At 39.3% G+C, this 26,654-nt stretch overlaps 1 protein-coding gene across 1 annotated transcript in view; it reads left to right on the top strand.

The window, feature by feature from the left end:
• LOC126482032 (homeobox protein OTX2-B-like) overlaps positions 1-23,674 on the top strand; it is a 352,202-nt gene extending 328,528 nt beyond the window's left edge. The window contains exons 6-7 of the mRNA XM_050106004.1: positions 17,503-17,641; positions 20,067-23,674. Of these exons, the coding sequence (XP_049961961.1) occupies positions 17,503-17,583 (81 nt within the window). The 3' untranslated portion in view covers positions 17,584-17,641; positions 20,067-23,674. The remainder of the gene's footprint in view (positions 1-17,502; positions 17,642-20,066) is intronic.
• Positions 23,675-26,654: the final 2,980 nt, after the last annotated feature.

Below are 26,654 nucleotides of genomic sequence, written 5' to 3'. Positions count from 1 at the left end.
GGTAGTTACGGACAGATAAGTGCCAATGTGGTGGCGCTCCATCCTGCTGAAATATGAATTGTTGTGCTTCTTGTTCGAGCTGAGGGAACAGCCAATTCTCTAACATCTCCAGATACTGTAGTCCAGTTACAGTAGCACCTTCGAAGAAGAAGGGACCAAAAACTTTATTGGCTGAAATGGCACAGAAAACGTTCACCTTAGGCGAGTCACGTTCATACTGAGTTGTTTCCCGCGGATTCTCAGTGCCCCATATGCAGACATTGTGACGGTTGACTATCCCGTTAGTGTGGAAAGTTGCTTCATCACTAAACACAATCTTTGAAACGAAAGATTCATCTGTTTCCATTTGAGCAATGATAAAATCACAGAAATCGATTCTTTTAATCTTATCAGCTGCAGACAGTGCTTGAACCAATTTCAGACGATAAGGTTTCATAACTAACCTTTTTCGTAGGACTCTCCATACCGTTGATTGTGGAATTTGCAGCTCTCTGCTATCTCTGCGAGTCGATTTTCCTGGGCTGCGAACAAATGCTTGCTGGATGCGTGCTACATTTTCATCACTCGTTCTCGGCCGTCCAGAACTTTTCCCTTTGCACAAACACCCATTCTCTGTAAACTGTTTATACCAACGTTTAATACACCACCTATCAGGAGGTTTAACACCATACTTCGTTCGAAATGCACGCTGAACAACTGTCGTCGATTCACTTCTACCGTACTCAATAACACAAAAAGCCTTCTGTTGAGCGGTCGCCATCTTAGCATCAACTGACACTGACGCCTAGTCAACAGCGTCTCAAGCGAACAAATGTACAACTAAATGAAACTTTATAGCTCCCTTAATTCGCCGACAGATAGTGCTTAGCTCTGCCTTTTGTCGTTGCAGAGTTTTAAATTCCTAAAGTTGTGGTATTCTTTTTGAATCACCCTGTATTTGTACAGGGTGACCGCACAGTCTGTCTTGTATAGCAGGATTGACACTCATGACGGATGATCTTATAAACCCCACTTTTCATTATGGCAGGTTGTTCATTCTTCCTTTATTTTCCAGTATGTGTTCTGATTTTGTTGCTTTTATCCTGTTTGCATTTCCTCTCCAGTGCCAACTTCTCCATTTCAGAGTAGCATTTATACCCAACATCCCGAATTATTTGTTCTACAGAGCAGTTCAAAATGAATATAGCCATTACGAGAGAATGTAACAATTTAATATTACCGATACATTTATAATAATTTAATAATTATGGAGAATGTAAAGATGTGGATCACAATTTTAAAAATAAACTTAAAAATTGCAGGTATTGAGATAAGTGATCGTGGAACAGAAAACTGACCTAATAGTGAGAAGTCATATGGACCGGACCAGACGAGACAGCGTATGCTCACATATTATGAAGTATTTGGAGAATGATCATCTCCTCTATAAAAATCAACATGGATTCCGCTAGTATAGATCCTACGAAACTCTGCTCGCTCTGTTCCGCCATGAGATCCATAGCGCCCGTAGACATCGGCGCTCAGGTTGATGACGTGTTCCTTAACTTCAGGAAGGCACCTGATACTATTTCTCACTGTCCTTTAGTGAAAAAAATACGAGCTTACTAAGTATCAGAAAAGATTTTCGACTTGCTTCAACATTTCCTTCCAGACAGAACTCGACGATTGGCTCTCAACGGAACAAAATTGACGCATGTAAAGGTAGCTTCAGGAGTACAGCAAGAAAGTGTGACAAGAAGTTCTATTTAAGACATATACAAATGACCAATTGCAGCCATTGTTGCAGAGATTGAACCTTAGTAAATTTTGCGTATTGTTGGTAAATAGGCGAATAAATCAATTACTGTACGATTACGCTTTTGTTGGCAAATCACTGCAAACAATAACTACCGTAAAATATCTTGGAGTAACCACCCAGAAACACCTGAAGTGGAATGACCATATAAAAGAAATTACAGGAAAAGCGTGTGCCAGACTGAGAGCCACTGAGAGAATCTTAAGGAAATGTAATTCATCCACTTACAAAATACTCGTTCGACCGATTCATGAATATTGTTCATCAACCTGGGACACTTACCAAAAACACCCTCAGCCTTACACGGTAAAGTGACCTACGGATATAGATGCAGTTGTAGAAAGTTGAAAAAAAATTACATACTTCATAGGCATTCCACCTGACTCCCCTTAGTCACACAGACATCAACGCGCTAAGTCATTTCGCGTCACACTTCTGAAGCATATGTTGAGTCACAGACGCGAGAGCATTAGCAATGCGCATTTTGAATTCTGGCACTGTTTCTGGCAAAGGGAGCACATACATAATGTACGAAATCCATGGATGTCAGGTCGATAAATCTAGGTGTCCGAGACCAGAAAACAACGTCGTCGTGTCCAAATCGACCGATCCAACGACCTGGAAGACGTTGGTTGAAAATTTTGTGAACCCCCATAACCCAGTGTGGGGTGCTCCTTGCTGGCAGACGTAATCCGTGGAATCCATATCCGTCAGTGGCATCAGCCATTGCTCAAGCGTGTCTAGGTATGTGTTTGTTGAAACACTTAGCTCAGTGAAGAGAAATGGGCGGCGTAATTATTGTGCTGACAACACCAGACCACATTAACTTTCGGTAGGTCAAACCAATGTGAAATTACGCACGAAGGCTTTCCTGCATCCCGTATTCAAGTCTTCTACCGATCAACCTTGCCACTTACGTGGAAGGTTGCCTCATCGTTCAAAATTAGACGTGCAGTAAATGTTTATTCTTACATCTACATCCCCATACATACTCCGCAATCCACCATACGGTGCGTGGCGGAGGGTACCTCGTACCACAACTAGCATCTTCTCTCCCTGTTCCACTCCCAAACAGAACGAGGGAAAAATGACTGCCTATATGCCTCTGTACGAGCCCTAATCTCTCTTATGTTATCTTTGTAGTCTTTCCGCGAAATGTAAGTTGGCGGCAGTAAAATTGTACTGCAGTCAGCCTCAAATGCTGGTTCTCTAAATGTCCTCAGTAGCGATTCACGAAAAGAATGCCTCCTTTCCTCTAGAGACTCCCACCCGAGTTCTTGAAGCATTTCCGTAACACTCGCGTGATGATCAAACCTACCAGTAACAAAATCTAGCAGCCTGCCTCTGAATTGCTTCTGTGTCCTCTCTCAATCCGACCTGATAGGGATCCCAAACGCTAGAGCAGTACTCAAGAATAGGTCGTATTAGTGTTTTATAAGCGGTCTCCTTTACAGATGAACCACATCTTCCCAAAATTCTACCAATGAACCGAAGACGACTATCCGCCTTCCCCACAACTGCCATTACATGCTTGTCCCACTTCGTATCGCTCTGCAATGTTACGCCCAAATATTTAATCGACGTGACTGTGTCAAGCGCTACACCACTAATGGAGTATTCAAACATTACGGGATTCTTTTTCCTATTCATCTGCATTAATTTATATTTATCTATATTTAGAATTAGCTGCCATTCTTTACACCAATCACAAATCCTGTCCAAGTCATCTTGTATCCTCCTACAGTCACTCAACGATGACACCTTCCCGTATACCACAGCATCATCAGCAGCCGCACATTGCTATCCACCCTATCCAAAAGATCACTTATGCAGATAGACAACAACAACGGACCTACCACACTTCCTTGGGGCACTCCAGATGATACGCTCACCTCCGATGAACACTCACCATCGAGGACAACGTAGTGGATTCTGTTACTTAAGAAGTCTTCGAGCCACTCACATATTTGGGAACCAATCCCATATGCTCGTACCTTAGTTAGGAGTCTGCAGTGAGGCACCGAGTCAACCTCTGTAGCTTCTAGCATTGTCGAAGCATAATTTTTACATTTTACGCAGTCTTTCGGTTTCGATTCACCACACTAGCGCAAGGTTCAAAATCTTGAACTTTCTTTTACATTCTCTGTATTTTTTATCGATGTATCACTATGCATTAGAAAGTTATAACCGTTCACAATCGCTATGTTCACTTTGAACTACTCTGTATATACTACCACTACAGTTTCTACCCTCTACATTTCCCTTAGTGTACCATGAAATTTATTCCCCTGCGTCTTAACAGATGGTCTATCAGCCTGTCTCTTCTTCTAGTTAGTGTTTTCTTCATTATTAACACACGTTTCACCCACAGCTGTTCGTGACTATACCTTATAGGCTCTATACGAAGGCTGTTCTTTCTTTCTTTCTTTCTCTCTTTTTCGTCAAGATCCGATTGGTTGCGAAATTTAAACCGCAGTGAAATTCTGATGAAGTTTTGCGCAGATGTGTTACGCAGTGTCTCATGTCGCACTTTTCAGTTCCGAGCGTACAGTGATCACGTAAAGATGCCTAGAACAATAGTCTCCCGCCAAGTGTGAAGTGCATGTTGTTATTCTATTCTTCATGCAGTTCCACCCGATTCCATGAAGCCCACATAACATAACTGTAATGCATGGCAACTGTGCAGTAACTTTGAAGCAGGACGTACAGACGTTCATGATGCAGGCATTCAGGGAAGGAAGCGAGTGCCAACCAACGATCTTGTTAAACGAGCGGATCAGGCGATTTGAGAAAATCGTCTACGAAGGGCAATTCAGAACAAGCGAAGAGGAATGTTATCATCGGCCATTCTTCTTCTTCGTGACAATGCACGGCAGCACACTGCAGCCGCAACAAAGACGACCCTCCCGTGTTTTCTGTGGGAATTGTTTTCAAAATGGTTCAAATGGCTCTGAGCACTATGGGACTCAACTGCTGTGGTCATAAGTCCCCTAGAACTTAGAACTACTTAAACCTAACTAACCTAAGGACAGCACACAACACCCAGCCATCACGAGGCAGAGAAAATCCCTGACCCCGCCGGGAATCGAACCCGGGAACCCGGGCGTGGGAAGCGAGAACGCTACCGCACGACCACGAGATGCGGGCGGGAATTGTTTTGTCACTCACCATAACGCCTGGACATAGCTCCCTCTGGTTTTCATATATTTGATCACATGCACCTCTGGCTATGAGGACAGCATTTTGGCACAGACAACTAGCTGCAGACCGCCGCAGAGAATTGACGGAAAGCACAGACGGCTGCCTTCTATGTCTAGGGTATTGGGAAGCTGACACAACGCAACGACAAATTTCTAAATCGGAGCGGCGACTATGTAGAGAAGTAGTCGGCACATTAGCTGAATGATGCAAATAAAACAATTTGGTTTTCACTATGGTTTCCATTTCGCAATCGATTGAACCTCGGAAAAAAAACCGCCATCGTTCATCGGAAATCTCTTACGCATTGCTCTTTTAACCACAGGAAATGGCTACATACAGCCAACGGCACAATGGAGGTAAAAGTAAAGCTATATTCTCAGTATAGTGTGCTGTCTCTCCCATTGTGAATGACACAATGAGGCTTATGCACTCTTTTCAATCTCGCTGCTTCAAATGGTCGTATCAAACTTATATAGTGTGCACATTATCACTTTACAGAAGCAGCTGTCAGAACGAGTAGTTGCTCGCCGAATTGAAGCTCACTTCCCCGACTTAATTTGAAAATTCAGCCACTATCGTGAGACGAATAATATTTAAAATCTGCCTCTTAGTGACTGCCCGCAGTAACATCACCACCTAATGACCAATAGCTACAAATTATGGTTCATAGATACCCTGAATATAACGCAGCAGACCTGCATGCTGCCGTTCTCGAGGGAATTGGGTCGTCTGTGGTGACCCAGGCAGATCTTTTTTCAATCATAAGTCTTCTGAGTAGTTTGATGCGGTCTGCGACGAATTCTTCTCCTGTGCCAACCTTTTCATTTCAGAGTAGCAATTGCAATACATGTCCTCAATTATTTGCTGTATGATTTCCAATCTCTGTCTTCCTCTACAATTTTTACCCTCTATAGCTCCCGCTAGTACAATGGAAGTTATTCCCTGATGTCTTAACAGATGTCCTGTCTTCCTGTCCCTCCTTCTTGTCAGACTCCTTTCCTCGCCGATTCTGTGGAGAACCTCCTCACTCCTTACCTCATCAGTCCACCTATTTTTCGACATTCTTCTGTAGCACCATATCTCAAATGCTTCAATTCTCTTCTTTTCCGGTTTTCACACAGTCCATGTTTCACTACCATACAGTGCTGTGCCCCAAATACACATTGTCAGAAATTCCTTCCTCAAATTAGGGCCTATGTTTGTTACTAGCAGACTTTTCTTGGTCAGGAATGCTCTTTTTGCCAGTGCTAGTCTGGTTTTTGACGTCCTGCTTGCTCCGCCTGTCGTTGGTTATTTTGCTGCCTAGGTAGCAGAATTCCTTAACTACATCTAGTTGGTGACCATCAATTCTGATGTTAAGTTTCTCGCTGTTCTCATTTCTGCTATTTCTCATTAGCCTACTTTCGTCTTTCTTCGACTTACTCTCAGTCCATATTCTATACCCATTACAATGATCATTCAGTTCAACAGGTCCTGTAATTCTTCTTCACTTTCACTCAGAATAGCAATGCCATCAGCGAATCATATTGATATCCTTTCCCCTTGAATTTTAATCCCACTCCTGAATCTCACTTTTATTTCCGTCATTGCTTTTTCGATGTATACACTGGAAAATAGGTGCGAAACACTACATCCCTGTCTTACACCCTTTTTTACCCGAGCACTTCGTTCTTGATCTTCCATTCTTTTTCTCTTGGTTCTTGTACATATTGTATATTACCAGTCTTTCCTAGTAGCTTATCCCTATTTCTCTCACAATTTAGAAATCTGTCGAATGCTTTTTCGAAGTCGACAGATCTTATGAACGTGTCTTGATTGTTCTTCAGTCTTGCTTCCGTTATCAACCACAACGTCGGAGATGCCTCTCTGGTGCCTTTACCATTGCTAAAGCCAGGCTGATCGTCATCTACACCACTGGTCATTAAAATTGCTACACCAAGAAGAAATGCAGATGATAAACGGGTATTCATTGGAGAAATATATTATACTAGAAGTGACATGTGATTACATTTTCACGCAATTTGGGTGCATAGATCCTAAGAAATCAGTACCCAGAACAGCCCCCTCTGGCCGTAATAGCGGCCTTGATACGCCTGGGCAATGAGTCAAATAGAGCTTGGATGGCGTGTACAAGTACAGCTGCCCATGCAGCTTCAACACGATACCACAGTTTATCAACAGTAGTGACCGGCGTATTGTGACGAGCCAGTTGCTCGGCCAACATTGACCAGACGTTTTCAATTGGTGAGAGATCTGGAGAGTGTGCTGGCCAGGGCAGCAGTCGAACATTTTCTGTATCCAGAAAGGCCCGTACAGGACCTGCAACATGCAGTCGTGCATTATCTTGCTGAAATGTAGGGTTTCGCATGGATCGAATGAAGGGTAGAGCCACGGGACGTAACACATCTGATATGTAACGTCCTCTGTTCAAAGTGTCGTCAATGCGAACAAGAGGTGACCGAGACGTGTAACCAATGGCATCCCATACCATCACGCCGGGTGATACGCCAGTATGGGGATGACGAATGCACACTTCCAATGTGCGTTCACCACGATGTCGCCAAACATGGATGCGGCCATCATGATGCTGTAAACAGAACCTGGATTCATCCGAAAAAATGACGTTTTGCCATTCGTGCACCCAGGTTAGTCATTGAGTACACCATCGCAGACGCGATACGATAAACCGCAATCGCGATAGGCTACAATCCGACCTTTATCAAAGTCGGAAACGTGATGGTACGCATTTCTCCTCCTTACACGAGGCATCACAACAACGTTTTACCAGGCAACGCCGGCAAATGCTGTTTGTGTATGAGAAATCGGTTGGTAGGTGTCGCCACCGGCGCCAACCTTGTGTGAATGCTCTGAAAAGCTAATCATTTGCATATCACAGCATATTCTTCCTGTCGGTTAAATTTCGCGTCTGTAGCACGTCATCTTCGTGGTGTAGCAATTTTAATGCCCAGCAGTGTAATAGATCCTCAATTTTCTTGGCCATTCTTCTATATATTATTCCTGTCAGCAACTTGGATGCATGAGTTGTTAAGATAATTCTTGCACTTGTCGGCTCTTTCGGTCTCTGGGAATGTGTGGATGACGTTTTTCCGAAATTCTGATGGAACATCGCCAATCTCATACATTCTAGGCACTAACGTGAATAGTTGTTTTGTTGCCACTTCTTCCAATTATTTTAGAAATTCCTATGGAATGTGATCTTTTCCTTCTGCCTTCTTTGATCTTAAGTCGTCCAAAGCTCTTTTAAATACTGATTCTAATATTGGAACCCTCATCTCTTCCCTACCGATTTCTGTTTGTTGTTCTATCACGCCATCAGACAAGTCCTCCTCCTCACAGAGGACTTCAACGAACTCTTTTCACCTGCCCGTTCTCTCCTCCTAATTTGATAGTGGAATTCCCATTGAACGCTTTAATGTTACACCCTTGCTTTTAATTTCACCAAAGGCTATTTGACTTCTCTGTATGCCATATTAGCCCTTTCAACAACCATTTCTTTTTCGATTTCTTGACATTCTTCACGCAAACATTTCGCCTTAGCTCCCTGAACTTCCTATTTGCTTCACTCCTAAGTTACTTGTATTTCTGTATTCCTAAATTTCCCTGTACATTTTTGTACTTGCTTCTTTCTTCGATCAATTGAAGTATTTATTCTTTTACCCATTGTTTCTTCACAGTTACCTTCCTTGTACCTAAGGTTTTCTTTCCAACTTCTGTGATTGCCATTTTTAGAGCTGTTCATTCCTCTTTAACTTAACTGCCTACTGATCTATTCATTATCGTAATATTTTCCTCACAAAATTTCAAGCAATTGTCTTCATTCCTTAATACTTCCGTAACCCATTTTTGTGTGCACTGATTCTCCCTGACCAGTCTTAGACAGAGCAGAACTGTTACTCTGATTCTACACGATTCTTTTGGCAGGCCTATGTCTATCGCCCCCCTCCAAATCACCACGATGCACACAGGATTTGGACAAGGACATACTGGGATGGGACCTGAGTCGATTGAGTCATTAGTGCAGGATTCGTCTGCAGGGTTTTGGGTCAGTCATGTTCTGGGTCAGCAACATATACAGATGTTGGAAGCCTCTTATTTGAATGCTTCTTTTATTGAAATAGTGTTGAATGAGTTAGTTATAGGATATGAATACATGATTAGTGAAAATATTAATGAACACTGAATGGAATACCCTGAAGTACCTGCTAATGTGAACCTAAATGGTCATGCAGTGTATTGTCAGAGGAACCATCCTCACACAATGGATAACTTAGGAGGCCACTGTTGAATGAGGCAGCTCATGAACAGCATGCCAAAAGGATCCAAGCATGTTACAGTGCATGGGGTGGAGCAATACAATTTCAGAGAAAATAAACCGGCATTTGTTCCCAGGTGTACAGATAGGGAGAAACATTTTTAAGGCACTTTAGTTAATCCCACAGACATATCGGAAGAAAGCGTACAATGCATCTTGACTGGTGAATCAATTATGAGAAAGTTTTTTGTATAAATTGGAGGCTAAATTCATTGAATGCTGGTCAAAAGCAAATTAAAAATAATTTTTCACAGTTTTTGATGTATTTAAAAATAAAAATAATTCTGCTGATTTTATGAGCCCATTTGTTATTAAAAATGTCCCCACTTTACGTTTAACACAAAACAGCAGACACAGTGGAAACTGCAGGCCCTGCATAAAAAATATGAACAGCCAATTTTATTCTGCTGGAAAGATTATGGTCAACCTTTTCTGAGATGTAAAAAGAGATGATTCTTATTAATTACTGTCAAACAGAAAATTAATAACTGGTGAATACTAAGCGAGTATTCTAAAACCACTGCTTGAAAACATATGTGAAAAGATTCTTGTAGTGCAGAAGAAAGGTTACATTTCTTCAAAAGAAGTGAAAACATTGGCAACAGAAAAGAGCTTTATGGCATTATTGTCTGGGAGATCCCATTGGCTTGTCAGCAGGCTAAGCAGAAAAGTTTTCTTTCACTATGTGCAATGATCTCCTCCTCCCCCCCGTCCGCCCCCCCTCCCCCCAATACTTTGCATGAGAATTCTATCTTACGCACGTCTATTTACCTGTTTAGTGAAGATGATTGTAAGGGGAATACGTATAGTGTGGTGTCATGTTGATATTGTTTGATGACAATAGGAGGGAGAGGGCAAAACCCAGTGCCAGCTCCCAGATTTCACCTCCCAAACAGTCACAAAGGGACCACCAAGTTTAACACGCCCAATGAAGGGGCAGTGTCACATGACCTCACTTCCGGAGATACTGCCGAGAGGTTTGGAATTTAATCCAGGACACTGGCAGTAAGTCTGATGATCAGGAACTTCAAGCTATCACCTCCATCCCCCTCCCATTTATGGTCAAACACTGGTGGCGAAAAATTTTTCCATGACCGGGATTCCAACTGGCTACCTCTGAGCTAGGTGCCATCACACAGGCATGAATTAACCACCCTGGCTACAAAAGTGAGTCAGTAGCGGGGAAACTGATGGAGGAGTCAGCAAGGAGATTTCATATTACCTAACCTATTCTTAGCAGTACTAGAGGAAGTTTCCAACTATGGGTGTATGTCTCCTTACAGTGACCATATACCATGGAGGGACCCTCCCATTAAGAACTGTTCTACTAGGTACTTATCTATTCAGTGCTTGGTCAACTACTTTTCTAAACATAAGCCACTGTTCCTCTAAATGTTCCTGCCCAGAGGTAAATGTCTGAAGTTTTTCTTTTAAATATGACACAAGTGTCTCTTTATCCAGCAACTGAACATGTAAATCTTTCTACTTGTTTTAATTGAACTTCAGTAGTCTCTGTTGCTACAATGGTTTGATAGTCATTGATACCAGTTTCAATATGGGCATCATCAAAGAGTGAGATTACACATTAACAGGAATAAGTACATTCTGCGAGATACTTATTTATTTAAAGTTTACTAACAATGAATTATGACTAATGCTAATCTACTCATATTACTTATTAGGAGACTTTCATCTTAATTACTTGATATAATTATATTTATATACATAAGGAGGCACATGAGCTTCCAGAAAAGCCACTACTTCTCCTCTTCTACAAAACATATATTGTTTGTACCTAATACTGCAGAATTACTGTAACTTTACACACACCACTTTCAACTGTCTGTATATTGGCAAAATCAAGATCTGCTTAATTCAAATATTACTCGTGTGTCATTTACATCCCTGAGTCCAAAGATTATGATTAGTTGTAGAAGAGAATGGCTAATGAGGCATTCTTTTAGTTGCTTTTGATTATTTAGGGAATTTTAGTTTCCTAGCTGATGACTGCTGGTGAACTATTATAGATTTTTGCACCAGAATATAAACCTCCATTCTGAGCCCTAGATAATCTATACGAAAATTTCTTTTTCTTCTAGTATTGTGGTTGTGAATCTCACATTCATCCTAAATTCACCCTTGTTATTAATTGAAAATACTATAATGGAGCATTTATATTGGCATTTAAGTGTAAGAACCCCTTGATACCTGTTGAGGCTTCTGTAAGATATTTGTTATCAACATTACACAACATTCTCATTGCACACTTCTGTATTTCCATGGAATAGATAGTTTTTTGGCCTTAGCTGCACTCTTCCAGAAGATTATGCCCTTCAGTGAAAGTATGTTTGTAATCTCATCTGCAGTTCAACAAAATGACAGAGATTTGTAAGTGCAAAGGGGACAAAACGGAGCTTTCAGATTAACTTATTCAAGTGCTATTGTCACATCCACCTGGATGTCTGGGAACTTCATGCAAGGTGCCTCAGCCACTGAGTGCTCATTTATGTTTATTTCTGCTGCCTATAAGTTATTTCTATTTGCTTGAAATGGCATATAATGATTACTTTGTAAGAAGGGTGGCTATACTGTTTGTAGTGAACCAACTGTAATCCTGTTCCATTTTTCTGCTGGCTGTGTCAGGCATGGATTTGTTTTGGTCTTTTGTTAGTATACTAGTGTAACAGCAAACATGATTGTTTTTTAATAGTTCTACAATGTCCCAGGTGAATCATTTATATGAGCCAAGAGCAAGAGCAGTCCAAGCACCAAAGCTTGCAGACCACCACATTTAATGTGCCCTAATTTAGAACTTATTCTTATTCCTGTCACACTGTTTGTTAATTTGAATCTACATTTTCTATGTCTTTAATGCCATACCATTTTAGTTTTTCTACTGGAATTTTGTGATCTACATAGCTGAAGCCCTTGGCAAGATCACAGAAAATGTTTTCTCAGTATAGAGGGCGAACTGAAATCTTCTTAGAAAGGTATTGTCAAAGAGATGGTAAGCTATATTCTCAAAAACTTTTGAGAACACACAAATTATGGAGATGGGTGTACAATTGGAGATCACTTACTTATCTCCACTTTTATAAATGGATGTTACTAATGTAACCTTAAGCCTAAGAAACACACCTTTGAGTCAATGAGTGTTTACAAAAGGAACTGAAGTTGGACGTACCAAGTCAGCACAAGATGTAGTGCTTGATTTAAATGTCATTATAGCCAGAAGAGCTTCTGCTTTTCAGTGACATAATGTTTTTTGTGACCTCTCTAACAGTTGTTGTTGTTGTGGTCTTCAGTCCTGAGACTGGTTTGATGCAGCTCTCCATGCCACTCTATCCTGTGCAAGCTTTTTCATCTCCCAGTACCTACTGCAACCTACATCCTTCTGAATCTGCTTAGTGTATTCATCTCTTGGTCTCCCTCTACGATTTTTACCCTCCACGCTGCCCTCCAATACTAAATTGGTGATCCCTTGATGCCTCAGAACATGTCCTACCAACCGATCCCTTCTTCTGGTCAAGTTGTGCCACAAACTTCTCTTCTCCCCAATCCTATTCAATACTTCCTCATTAGTTATGTGATCTACCCATCTAATCTTCAGCATTCTTCTGTAGCACCACATTTCAAAAGCTTCTATTCTCTTCTTGTCCAAACTATTTATCGTTCATGTTTCACTTCCATACATGGCTACACTCCATACGAATACTTTCAGAAATGACTTCCTGACACTTAAATCAATACTGGATGTTAACAGATTTCTCTGCTTCAGAAACGCTTTCCTTGCCATTGCCAGCCTACATTTTATATCCTCTCTACTTCGACCATCATCAGTTATTTTGCTCCCCAAATAGCAAAACTCCTTTACTACTTTAAGTGCCTCATTTCCTAATCTAATTCCCTCAGCATCACCCGACTTAATTAGACTACATTCCATTATCCTTGTTTTGCTTTTGTTGATGTTCATCTTATATCCTCCTTTCAAGACACTGTCCATTCCATTCAACTGCTCTTCCAAGTCCTTTGCTGTCTCTGCCAGAATTACAATGTCATCGGCGAACCTCAAAGTTTTTATTTCTTCTCCATGAATTTTAATACCTACTCCGAATTTTTCTTTTGTTTCCTTTACTGCTTGCTCAATATACAGATTGAACAACATCGGGGAGAGGCTACAACCCTGTCTTACTCCCTTCCCAACCACTGCTTCCCTTTCCTGTCCCTCGACTCTTATAACTGCCATCTGGTTTCTGTACAAATTGTAAATAGCCTTTCGCTCCCTGTATTTTACCCCTGCCACCTTCAGAATTTGAAAGAGAGTATTCCAGTCAACATTGTCAAAAGCTTTCTCTAAGTCTACAAATGCTAGAAACGTAGGTTTGCCTTTCCTTAATCATTTTTCTAAGATAAGTCGTAAGGTCAGTATTGCCTCACGTGTTCCAGTGTTTCTACGGAATCCAAACTGACAGATCATATGGTAAAACTGATATCTGCTAGTGGACCCTGCAAAGCCAGTGTAAGTGCATGTCATAACACTTTCTTGGTTGAACAACATTTCAGTGCTGTGAGAGAGTATCTAGAACAGTGAAATTATTCCAAGATTTGGTGTCCTATTCATAAAAATGCTCTCAGTAATACTGTGTTATGCATTATTATTTCTGATATGAATATAATAGAGGGAAACATTCCACATGGGAATGCATTATTATTTCTTGTTGATGATATTGTGCTTAATGTAAGAACTATGTATAGTAAATATGAATGATGCTAGACATATTTACACAGTACAATACTTCATTTACAAAATTATAAAATTTAAAAAATAAACTTAATCTGTAGTAAAATTGAAGGTATTCACAGAAGTGTACTTCAAAATTGTTTGCAGAGTTGTTCTTGCTGTGGTCTTCAGTCCAGAGACTGGTTTGGTGCAGCTCTCCTTGCTACTCTATCCTGTGCAAGCTTCTTCATCTCCCAGTACCTACTGCAACCTACATCCTTCTGAATCTGTTTAGTGTATTCATCTCTTGGTCTCCCTCTATGATTTTTACCCTCCACACTGCCCTCCAATGCTAAATTAGTGATCCCTTGATGCCTCATAATATGTCCTACCAACCAATCCCTTCTTCTAGTCAAGTTGTGCCACAAATTTCTCTTCTCCCTAATTCTGTTCAATACCTCGTCATTAGTTATGTGATCGACCCATCTAATCTTCAGCATTCTTCTGTAGCACCACATTTCAAAAACTTCTATTCTCTTCTTGTCTAAACTATTTATCGTTCATGTTTCACTTCCATACATGGCTACACTCCATACAAATACTTTCAGAAACGACTTCCTTACACTTAAATATATACTCAATGTTAACAAATTTCTCTTCTTCAGAAATGCTTTCCTTGGCATTGCCAGTCTACACTTTATATCCTCTCTACTTCAATCATCATCAGTTATTTTGCTCCCCAAATAGCAAAACTGATTTACTACTTTAAGCATCTCATTTCCTAATCCAATCAGCATCACCCGATTTAATGTTCATCTTATATACTCCCTTCAAGACACTGTCCATTTGGTTCAGCTGCTCTTCCAGGTCCTTTGCTGTCTCTGGCAGAATTACAATGCCATCAGTGAACCTCAAAGTTTTTATTTCTTCTCCGTGGATTTTAATTCCTACTCTGAATTTTTCTTTTTTTTCCTTTACTGCTTGCTCAATATACAGAATGAATAACATCGGGGATAGGCTACATCCCTGTCTCACTCCTTCTCAACCACTGCTTCCCTTTCATGCCCCTCGACTCTTATAACGGCCATCTGGTTTCTGTACAAATTGTAAATAGCCTTTCGCTCCCTGTATTTTACCCCTGCCATCTTCAGACTTTGAAAGAGAGTATTCCAGTCAGGGCCGGTCGAAGTGGCCGTGCGGTTAAAGGCGCTGCAGTCTGGAACCGCAAGACCGCTACGGTCGCAGGTTCGAATCCTGCCTCGGGCATGGATGTTTGTGATGTCCTTAGGTTAGTTAGGTTTAACTAGTTCTAAGTTCTAGGGGACTAATGACCTCAGCAGTTGAGTCCCATAGTGCTCAGAGCCATTTGAACCATTTTTGAGTATTCCAGTCAACATTGTAAAAAGCTTTCCCTAAGTCTACAAACGCTAGAAATGTAAGTTTGCATTTCCTTAATCTTCTTTCTAAGATAAGTCGTAGTGTCAATATTGCCTCATGTGTTCCAACATTTCTACGGAATTCAAACTGATATCCCCCAAGGTTGGCTTCTACCAGTTTTTCTATTCATCTGTAAAGAATTCACATTAGTATTTTGCAGCCGTGACTTATTAAACTGATATTTCGGTAATTTTCACATCAGTCAACACCTGCTTTCTTTGGGATTGGAATTATTATATTCTTCTTGAAGTCCGAGTGTATTTCAGCTGTCTCATACATCTTGCTCACCAGATGGTAGAGTTTTGCCAGGGCTGGCTCTCCCAAGGCTATCAGTAGTTCTAATGGAATGTTGTGTACTCCCGGGGCCTTGTTTCAACTTAGGTCTTTCAGTGCTCTGTCAAACTCTTCTTGCAGTATTATACCTCCCATTTCATCTTCATCTATGTCATCTTCCATTTCCATCATATTGTCCTCAAGAACATCGCCCTTGTATAGGCCCTCAATGTACTCCTTCCACCTTTCTGCTTTCCCTTCGTTGCTCTTGATATTCATGCAAGTGGTTCTCTTTTCTCCAAAGGTCTGTTTAATTTTCCTGTAGGCATTATCTATCTTACCTCTAGTGATATCGCCTCTACATCCTTACATTTGTCTTCTAGCCATCCCTGCTTAGCCACTTTGCACTTCCTGTTGCTCTAATTTTTGAGATGTTTGTATTCCTTTTTGCCTGCTTCATTTATTGCATTTTTATATTTTCTCCTTTTATCAATTAAATTCAATATTTCTTCTGTTACCCAAGGATTTCTATTAGTCCTCGTCTTTTTACTTACTTGATCCTCTGCTGTCTTCACTATTTCATCTCTCAAAGCTACCCATTCTTCTTCTACTGTATTTCTTTCACCCATTCTTGCCAATCGTTTCCTAATTCCCTCCCTGAAACTCTCTACAACCTCTGGTTCTGTCAGTTTATCTAGGTCCCGTCTCCTCAAATTCCCACCTTTTTGCAGGTTCTTTAGCTTTAATCTACAGTTCATAACCAATAGACTGTGGTCAGAGTCCACATCTGCCCCTGGAAATGTTTTACAATTAATACCTGGTTCCTAAATCTCTGTCTTACATTATATAATCTTTCTAAAATCTTCCAGTATCTCCAGGCTTCTTCCATGTATACAACCTTCTTTCATGATTCTTGAACCAAATGTTAGCTATGATTAAGCTATGCTCTGTGCAAAATTCTACCAGGTGGCTTCCTCTTTAATTCCTTACCCCCATTCCATATTCACCTACTACGTTTCCTTCTCTTCCTTTTCCTACTGTCGAATTCCAGTCACCCATGACTATTAAATTTTCGTCTCCCTTCACTACCTGAGTAATTTCTTTTATCTCATTATACAATTTCTTCATCATCTGCAGAGCTAGTTGGCATATAAACTTGTACTACTGTAGTAGGTGTGGGTTTCGTATCCATCTTGGCCACAATAATGCATTCACTATGCTGTTTGTAGTAACTTACCCGCACTCCTATTTTTTTATTCATTATTAAACCTACTCCTGCATTACCCCTATTTGATTTTGTATTTATAACCCTGTATTCACCTGACCAAAAGTCTTGTTCCTCCTGCCACTGAACTTCACTAATTCCCACTATATCAAACTTCAACCTATCCATTTCCCTTTTTAAATTTTCTAACCTACTTGCCCGATTAAGGGATCTGACATTCCATGCTCCGACCCGTAGAATGCCAGTTTTCTTTTTCCTTATAATGGAGTATAAATGTAGATTTGCATACTTTTGCAGATTTGTGCATTTAACATAAACACCCAAGATTTGTTTTCTTTTGTTTTTGTGTTTGTTAAAGACACTGAAAATAAAGTCTGATGAAGCAAGTTCAACTGTGAAAAGCAGAAATATTTTATGGAACACTATCTCAAATTCATTGTTCATAATTGTGTCATCTTTTAAAATATGGGTGTAAACTATTAAATAGTTATTAATTGTCCACTAATGGCATGTTCCAGGAAAATTCCTTAGAGACTTCTTGGGCAAAAAGCAGAGAAGAATCTTGGTTTTATAATTCATCTGGCTGGGACAGAAAATGAGATTTGTTGTTCACAGTTAGTCTAGTTCCAAGATGACCTCAGTATACACAAAACCAAGGTGAGTAAAATGGTCAAATGTTTTGATAATTCCTGCGACAGGTATAGTGTCTTTAGGAATTCTGAAGGTATTCTCTAAAATAATTTCCCTAATTATTATCACACGAAGTTATTGATTACATAGAAAACATGTAACATTCTATGAAGTAGAATTTTTGATTTGGTAGAGTACATTTTAACACTTTGAAGATACACAACTTATGGTGACTATATATCAGCTCTCGGTACTGCAAGCATTATAGTGTCCACATGACATGAGCAACAAACACAAAAATGATGTCAGTTACTAAAACAATGTTTGAAAATGACAAAAATTGTTCCTCTGAAACTTCCTACAGGGTTCCAAGAGTAAGATTGTGTGAGTTCCATTTTTACATTAGAAAAATAGCACTGCAAATGCAAATAACATCCACAATTCATAACTTAACCTTACCCTTATGCGTATGTAGCAAATTATGCTGTAATGAAGCTATTTTACCACATTTGCAGCGAATTAGAATTAGAATTACATAATGGAAACAATTTTAAAAAGGAATCAAAACCATTATTACTTGATAACCCAAACTTCTTGGAGAAATTTTCTGTATTTTACTGAGAAAAAAATGTCATTTTTGTAGAGCAGTATGATGATGACATTCTATGGAACTATCAGACACCTAATTAGCACACAGTATTGTGACTGTAAATGTTTCTCTCACTGTCATCATTTTGTGAGTCGTACAGGAGTGGCAGTAATATGTTAGCTGACTATCTGAATTTCTACAGTAAATTCATAATGCATGATGCCTCTCTTCTAGCAACTGCCACTGAAATTTGTTGAGCATCTCTGTAACACACACACACTTACTAAATGATCCCATGACTTAATGCAGCATTCTTCATTGGGTCATCACTATCTCTTCTGTTAATCCAGTGGGGTGAGGATCCCACATTGATGAAAAGTACTTGAGAACTAGCCAAAAAATGTTTAGTAACACATGTCTTTCATGGATGAATTGCATTTCCTTAAGATTCTTTCAGTGAATCTCAGCCTGGCATCTACACGTCTTACAACCTGTTTTATACTATCATTCTATTTTACCACAGTTACTGTTTCCTAATATGCGTCAGCAACAGTGTAATCAAAAAGTACTGAATTTCTCTGCCTATTTGTGTGCAGTATATAATATTTATTTATGTTCAGTATCAACAGTGAGTCCTTACATCAAACATCAATCCTCTGCAGTTTTCTACTATACCTGCTTTCTTGTAGTCATATGTTTTGTCTGCAAACAGTCTCATGTAGCTTCTGACACTATCTACTAAGCCATTCATTATTGTAAGCATTTCTTTGTGGTACTTCTGAAATTACCTTCACCTTTGTCAGTTATTTCTCACTTAGGCTGATATGTTGAATTTTATCTTCAATAAAATTTTCCAGTAAAACTTATCAACACAAATACATGCTACAAGGTGAAAAAAGCCGGGGATTGCATATTGTACAGAAATTTAGGGTAAACAGAAGCTTTTGAGAATTGACAGCATATGGAAATTCAAATACAAGACTAAGGAAGGTGATAGGAGGGGCTAATCAGCACATATAAATAAACAATAGCTGTCTGACTCAGTACATCAGAGAGCATCTGATGCTTGCAGAAGTGAGAAACATTCCCAAAACACTGTGATATGAAGGCAGAAGGAATTGACAGAGTACAGAAGAAGACATCGTGCAGCATCACTATCAGAAACCATGAACTCCTACATAATCATATGTAGTTATGAACTTCTCACAGCAATGAAGGGTGGAACATCTGATGTTCCTGGCAAAGCTAAAACATTAGGTTAGCCTTCATTTCTTGATACATTTTGGATGCTTGCCTTTATAGTATTTGTAAAATAAAACAAAACAGATCTTACTGTGTTCAAGTAGTAGTCAATGTAGCTTACTAAATGTAGGATTACATTTCTTCTTAGATAGATACCAGACATCTTAGAGTACATATCACATGAGCATAGTTAGTGGGAAAATAATAATTTGTTGTACATCTACACATTTATGTGTTAGCCAATACTTTTTGTTGTTGCCTTTTGCACCATTATGTAAAAATTTAAAGTGGTTCATGTATTTGATTACAACTTGCAAATGAAAATAGCAATTGATGTATTAAATATTCTATGAAAATAATAGCCTTCTACAGTTTTTTCGAGAGACCACATAGCTCGCAAAACCTCAACACTATTTCATTTGATAAAAATAACAGTCTTATTGATTGTAAGACCATTATCTTGACTGATCATATCACATACAAAAGTCTCACCTTTATTTCATGTAATAACCATAACAGGCTTACTGATAATAAAAACAATATTTTATAAAGAGAGTAATCTCTATTTGTTACTGGAACGTAACTAAATTATTGACTACCAGTATGCAAATTATGTTGCAGGTGACCTCTTCCACACCTGGCAGCATGGAAATGACCTGTAGGCATTGCCAGGAATCATCATAGGATTCAGAGACAATACAGTCCATTGTGGCCAGTTTTTGGGGCAAATAGTTCATAATTATGAAGTTGGCAAAAGTGATTTGAAATTAAAAAGAATTGGAGGTATTTAAACATCTTTGTCAATAACTTGTACAGGTTGCCTCACACAGAAAATTGTTTTTTTTCTTGTTTTTTAAAACATGTATCACAACACTGTCACTGTAAAGTTATTTTTACATAAGCTCAAAAATAAATGTAATGAGTCTACTATCACTGGAAACACAGTGATATGTCATTGACTTGCCACTTTTTCCTCTAAGCAATGTAATAAATGAAGAAATGTCATTTACTTTGACCTAAATGTCAGGATGAACAATTTGAAAATTATTTCCCTAACTGTTTCAGTGTCTTAAATGATGTAATTTTACTATCAATTTTCAAATAGCTTATCTTATTACCTCAGCTTTTTTCATTTGGGATGCTGATTTGTGTCCACTTAATTTCAAGGTGTATATTTACATACATATCATTCTTACAGTATTCTTCCAAGCCTTTATATGGAAAAAGTACAAAATATTTTCTTGTATATAACAGAAGTGCTGCCCAAACACACACACACACACACACACACACACACACACACACACACACACACACACACACACACACACACACACAAACTATTAAACTGTTGAGTGGGGAGTGACAGTGAGTACCTTAGGTTTAGGCCAGGGAGGTTACGGGAGCAAAGTACATGTTGTAAGAATAGCTCCCATCTGTGCAGCTCAGGAAAGCTGATGATGGTGGGGAGGATTCAGATGGCACAGGTTGTGAAGCAGCCACTGACATCTTGCATGTTGTGCTCTGCTGCATGTTGTGTCACTGGGTGTTCTACTTTGTTTTTTGCAGTAGTTTGGTGTCGGCCATTCATTCTAGTTGACAGCTGGTTGATTGTAATACCAACATAAAATGCTGTGCAGTGGTTGCAGCAGAGCTGGTACACGACATGGCTCCTTTCACAGGTGGTCCAGCCTCTGATGGGGTAGAATAAGTCTGTGATGGGACTGGAGTAGGAGCTGCTTCACAAACCATGCCATCTGTATCCTCCACACCACCACCAGCTTTTCTGAGCTGCATGGGTGGGAGCTATCCTTACAGCCCATCCTCCGCCTCTGTAACCTCACTGGCCTAAACCTAAGGTAACTCACTGTCCTTCCACTGCCCACCCAATAGTGTGTGTGTGTGTGTGTATGTGTGTGTGTGTGTGTGTGTACATACACCATTCCCTGCCCCAGTACCCCCATCCAATACGTATCAGCTAGTTGTGTGCTGCAGTTCGCCATCTCTCACCCTAGTCTGTGAAACTGTGTTCCCTGCCATCTGCCCCCTCTACTTACAACCCTAGCTAGCCTACAGATGGCTCCTTACTTTCCCAAAAGCTGCTAGACACTTACCCCCAACCACCTCCCTGCCTCCTGCCTTTCTCCATCCCTCACCCCACTCCAACTTGTACTCCCCAACCCCCACCTCACCCTAGTACACATCATGGGCCAAGAAAGAGCTGGCAGTCGACTGAGACAGGCATGTGCAAATGAGTACTGGTGATCTTCACCAAGAATAAAGAGCAACTAGAAGAATGGGCATGCCATTCTCTCCCTCCAAGTACTGCAACAAAGAAAGGTCACACTATACTTACAGTGAGGCCAATAGCCCAATCACAGGCTGTGCACCATAAACTTTACTGTTTCTTTTTCCTTCTGTGCAGTTGTGATACAAACACGCAAGTTTTCAGGTTGCACTGTGATTACTTCTGGTTTCTGCATTTCAACACATATGTGCATAGTACAATACAACTAAGGTGAAAGTGCAAAACTTACATAATTAAGTTTGAGAAGAAGGAGGTACGTACTGGCAGAACTGAAACTTTGAGGTCAGGTCATGAGTTGTAGAGGGATAGCTCAATTGGATTTGAGTCCCAGTCTAGGGTACAATTTTCATTTGCCAGCAAGGTTCTAAACAAAACGTACCTGTTTGCAACTACTCTGGATGTTTTTAATAAATGTAGTGTAATGAGTGTATTTTCACAGCAAAATATAACATCATTCCCATAGATTTCAAGCGTGGAATATTTGCAGTTGTGAATGTACTGCTGAAGTATATCCACAAAATGATGAATGTTTGAAGACTTATGTAGTCTCTCACAAACAGCTACACTGGCTGTTTTTAACATGCTAATGTAAATTATCATATTCAAGAGGAAAAAAAAAAACAATTTTTCTCAGATCAATGTTGACTTAATTTATAATTATGAATATATTGCAACTATTTAAAAGCGAATGGCAGTAACTGAAATATTTTACCTCACACTTCTTTTTTATCTTTGCCTGTACCAGGATTCACTGACAATATGTCTCAAATAAATAACCTTGGGTGACAAATGTTAATGTGTCCTGAAAGGTTTTCCACAGTTTAAATAAAGGGGCATATTACCAGCTGGAAATGGAGAGGCAAAGAACCTGCTAATATAGCAGATAACTGATGATGATGATTACCAGCTGTCCTCCATTACTTCTAGTCATAGATTGTAAGGAAATTATTCTGTTTGAGGCAACCTGTGTTATAATAATATAAGTGACTTCCTTCATGAAATACAGTAAAAATTCTGATGTTTACTGATAATAAACTGTGTATTGTATCCTACATTATAATTATTGACAATTTAAGACATTATTAACAATTTTTATTATATATATTTTTAAAAATGTTGCTATTGTTGAGTACTAAATCTTTTTTCTGTGGCTTGGATACTGGACTATGTGCATTCAGTGGAGATTAATGAATACTAGCCACACACATGCAGCCCTCAAAGCAGGCAAGGGTTTCATGTTTCCATTTAACTCTGTTGTGTACATTATGAAAGTTGGAAATGTTTTTCCAGAATTTTATATGTCTCTCAAACTGCTTTCAAAATACAATTATATTAATTTACTTAAAGGGAAGAGTGCAATATGTGAACATGGCAGAGTATAAAGAAACAAAGGTGGCACAGATGCAGTTTATTTTATACAGAAATTAATTTGGCAACCTGCAGTAAATTTGTTCCTTTGTTCAGCACAATAAGGTAAAAACTACACACTGGAGCTGAACTGACTGCTTCAATGACATTTTTAAACTTTAAAATAGAAGTAAATGCATTTCTAAGCTGGGTTAGTTTCTTCGAATAATAAAAATAACAACAACAATGATGACTAACGCAGATGTTTTTTCTCTAAACATTAATCTCACACTGCATGCACATTATCTGATGTCTGCAACCATGGCATATGTACTCAAAGAGATTGAGTTCTTTTCAAGAAAATGCTTATTATTTGTGTAAATATTATGTACAAGATCCTTCTAGAAAGAGTACAAGCAAAAACCAAATGTACTGCTCAGAAATGTGGCAAGTTCAAAACTAACATAGACTGGATGACTATACTGTATTCTGTAGTTGCTTGAAGTTAAAGAATTGCGATATGCTGTATATGTATCCTTAATAATGTAATGAAAATTAGAGGGAGTCAAATAGATTAACTTGTCCTTCATTTTAAAAGCAACCTTTTGCATCAGTGTCAGTGTGTACCTTTGTTTTTATGCCTATATAAAATAATGTGACAAGAATAAAGTGTTTGTTGCATCAGCAATAACATATTTTAAGGTAAATATGAGATCCATCAAATTTCATTTAATCTACTTGCACAATAAGAAATTAAGGAGAGAAAATTTTTAACTACTAGCAACAAAACTAAAACCATCAAACTGACATTTATGAATCCAAGGCTATTTCTAAAATTAAATTCTCTTTTACAGTTCCTATACATCATTCTGTAACAGTCACAAACTACACATAGAAAAGAAGCAGGAACAAAACAGTCAAAGCAAACAAAGAACATAAAAAAGTAAAAAAGAAAGAAAGGGTAAATGAATATAGGTTCTAAATTAGATAAGTACAAGGTGCACTCAGGTTCTAATACCTCATCAGATTTTCTTTCTCAGAACTGGGAGCGGATAGAAACATACAGTTCGGTTTCAAATATGCGGGCACATTTGTATGGAAAAAGAAAAAAAAAAGGCAGCATTGCACTGTACACACAACCCTAGTAGCTGCAATGAGAAGTGTTTTTGATACTACAAATGGTGACATTTTCATCACAGAAACAGCAAAATTGCAAGTAATCATTTGTTTTCTCCACTTGCATGTTTTGACACCCATTGAAATTCATTACCATTTGAGTTAAACCTATGGTGATGTTGCTTTGAATGTGCATCCATCAGTACAACACGTCAAAGAATGCAAACTGCCATGTGACAATGAAACAAAATAATTTTGGCTTCACACCAGCCAGTCAAACAACATAGTCACACGACTGGGGACAGTTATTTTGTTTTTTATCAAGACAATGCAACAGTGTAATGGGTAGATAACTTTGAAATGGTTTCTCATGCTTCTTCCCTGACATGGTTGCTGGTGATTTTTTAGTTTCTCCAACAATAAAAAACGCACACTGTACTTCCACATTCTCCAGCTGTGTCACTATTGTATCTACGACTTTGTAATGGTGAAAACAGACTCCTAAGGAAGTTTTTGCAGCAGCTATAAAATTATGGTACTGATGTGAAAAGTGTGTAAAGTTGCAGGGAGATTACACATTGAGATATGACAAGAGTTTACTGTTTGTGAAAAAAGAAATAATAGACCTTAGAACTAGGACACATCTCATAAATTAAATGCCTCGTGAAATTAAATTTTGGGAATGATATCAGATTCCCTAGAACAGATTGGGAGTTTAGAAAGATGGAGAGAGGTACAGATGGATTGAAGGTTTCAGTTGAGCCGTAAGGCGTTAATGTCAGTAAATCTGATGCCAGCATTAATTCTTCCAGGACTCACATATTTAGTTTGATAGCCCTTTTGGAGCAGTTACTCATGACTAATATTTGTATTTGTCTGTCATTAATGTGATAATCAGTAGCCATATCACTCCTTGCATTTCAATGGGAGGACAGTGTCACATTTTTACTGATATCAGGTCATTTTATCCTTGTTATTACATTCTCCTTCACTTCCATTGCAAACCATTCCACATTTATATCAGTATGCTGATATAATATTGCTCTGACTTACATCGTTCTTCACCTTAACCAGAATTATTTCTGTTTTTCTTTTTTATTAGTCCCACTTGTGTTAAAATTTCAGCCCTTACTACGTTTTTCACTTCTATTTTTCTTGGAATTCCAGAAATCTGTATTCACTTCTTGTCACTGAAGATTCTCCCAAATTCACAGATCCCATTCTTGGTTATATTTTGTTAGGCCTTCAATTAATAAGTCAGAATTGCTTCATTGATCTTTTTACCTTTTCTGAAGTTGAAAGAACTGCAGGCTAGAGGCTCTCAGTTTTGATATAAATCATGCTTTTCTAAAAGTGTGATAATGTGTTAAAATGAAAAAGCCTTACAGTTCCTAATCACCACCAGTTAAATACACTTTAGAGTAATTTAGTGACACAAATTGCCTTCTTTGAGTTCAAATCTACCAACAGTTTGTTGAAAGTATACAATAGGAGAACATCAGTCTCTTCTACTGCACTAACACATTTTTTGAAAGTTCTAGTAGAATGTAAATAACTTAGGAGCAAAGGAGCAGAAGCATTGTGTTGTCAACAGGTAAACATAAAAGAGAAACAACAAATCCTTTTTGAGCTAGAGCAGGCATTTCCACACACACATATATACACACACACCTATTCTGTGCCCGTTTCAACAGGTGACTAGGGTGGAGTAGGGATGGTGTCAGATGGGGTTGGTAGAGGGAGTGGTAGAGAATAGACAGCTAGCATCTCAGAGGGAGGCAGCAGATTTAGTGGTTAAGAATGTGGAAGAGAGGGATGGCAAGTGCAAGGGCTAGGCATGTGATGCACAGGTAATGTAGTCGGTGGGGTCTGGCGAACGATGAAGGTGACATGGGGACATGGATTGAGAGGGTTGACAGGGCAGAGGAAGGGGAATGTTTTAGGTGGATGGTGTGGGAACAGTGGGCTAATCAGGAGGTTACAGGGGTGAACGAGATTTTGCAAGGAAAATTCCCATGTGCATAGTTCAGAAAAGCTGGGGTTCTGGGAAGGATCCAAATGGCAGTCATTGATATTGGGCATTTTCTACTTATCTGCATGTTGTGCCACAGGGTGGTCAACTTTGTTCTTGGTCACCCAATTTGGCAGTGGCCATTCATTCTGGTGCACATCCGGTTGCTTCTCATACCGATATAAAAAGCTGTACACTTATTGCAGCACAGTAGTTACATGACACAGCTTTTTTGACAGGTGGCCCTGCCGCTGATGTGATAGGATAACCCTATGCCAGGACTAGAGTGGGAAGTAGTGGGTGGTGTAGGAGGGACAGGTTTTGCTTCTGGGTTTTCCACAGGGATACGATCCCTGTGCTTAGGGGTTGGAAGTGAGAGTGGCATAGGGATGGATCAGAATGTCGTGTAGGTTGGGTGGGCAATGGA

Source organism: Schistocerca serialis, chromosome 5 (assembly GCF_023864345.2).
Source record: "Schistocerca serialis cubense isolate TAMUIC-IGC-003099 chromosome 5, iqSchSeri2.2, whole genome shotgun sequence".
NCBI lineage: Eukaryota > Metazoa > Arthropoda > Insecta > Orthoptera > Acrididae > Schistocerca > Schistocerca serialis.
This window is presented reverse-complemented; position numbering and strand designations above follow the sequence as displayed.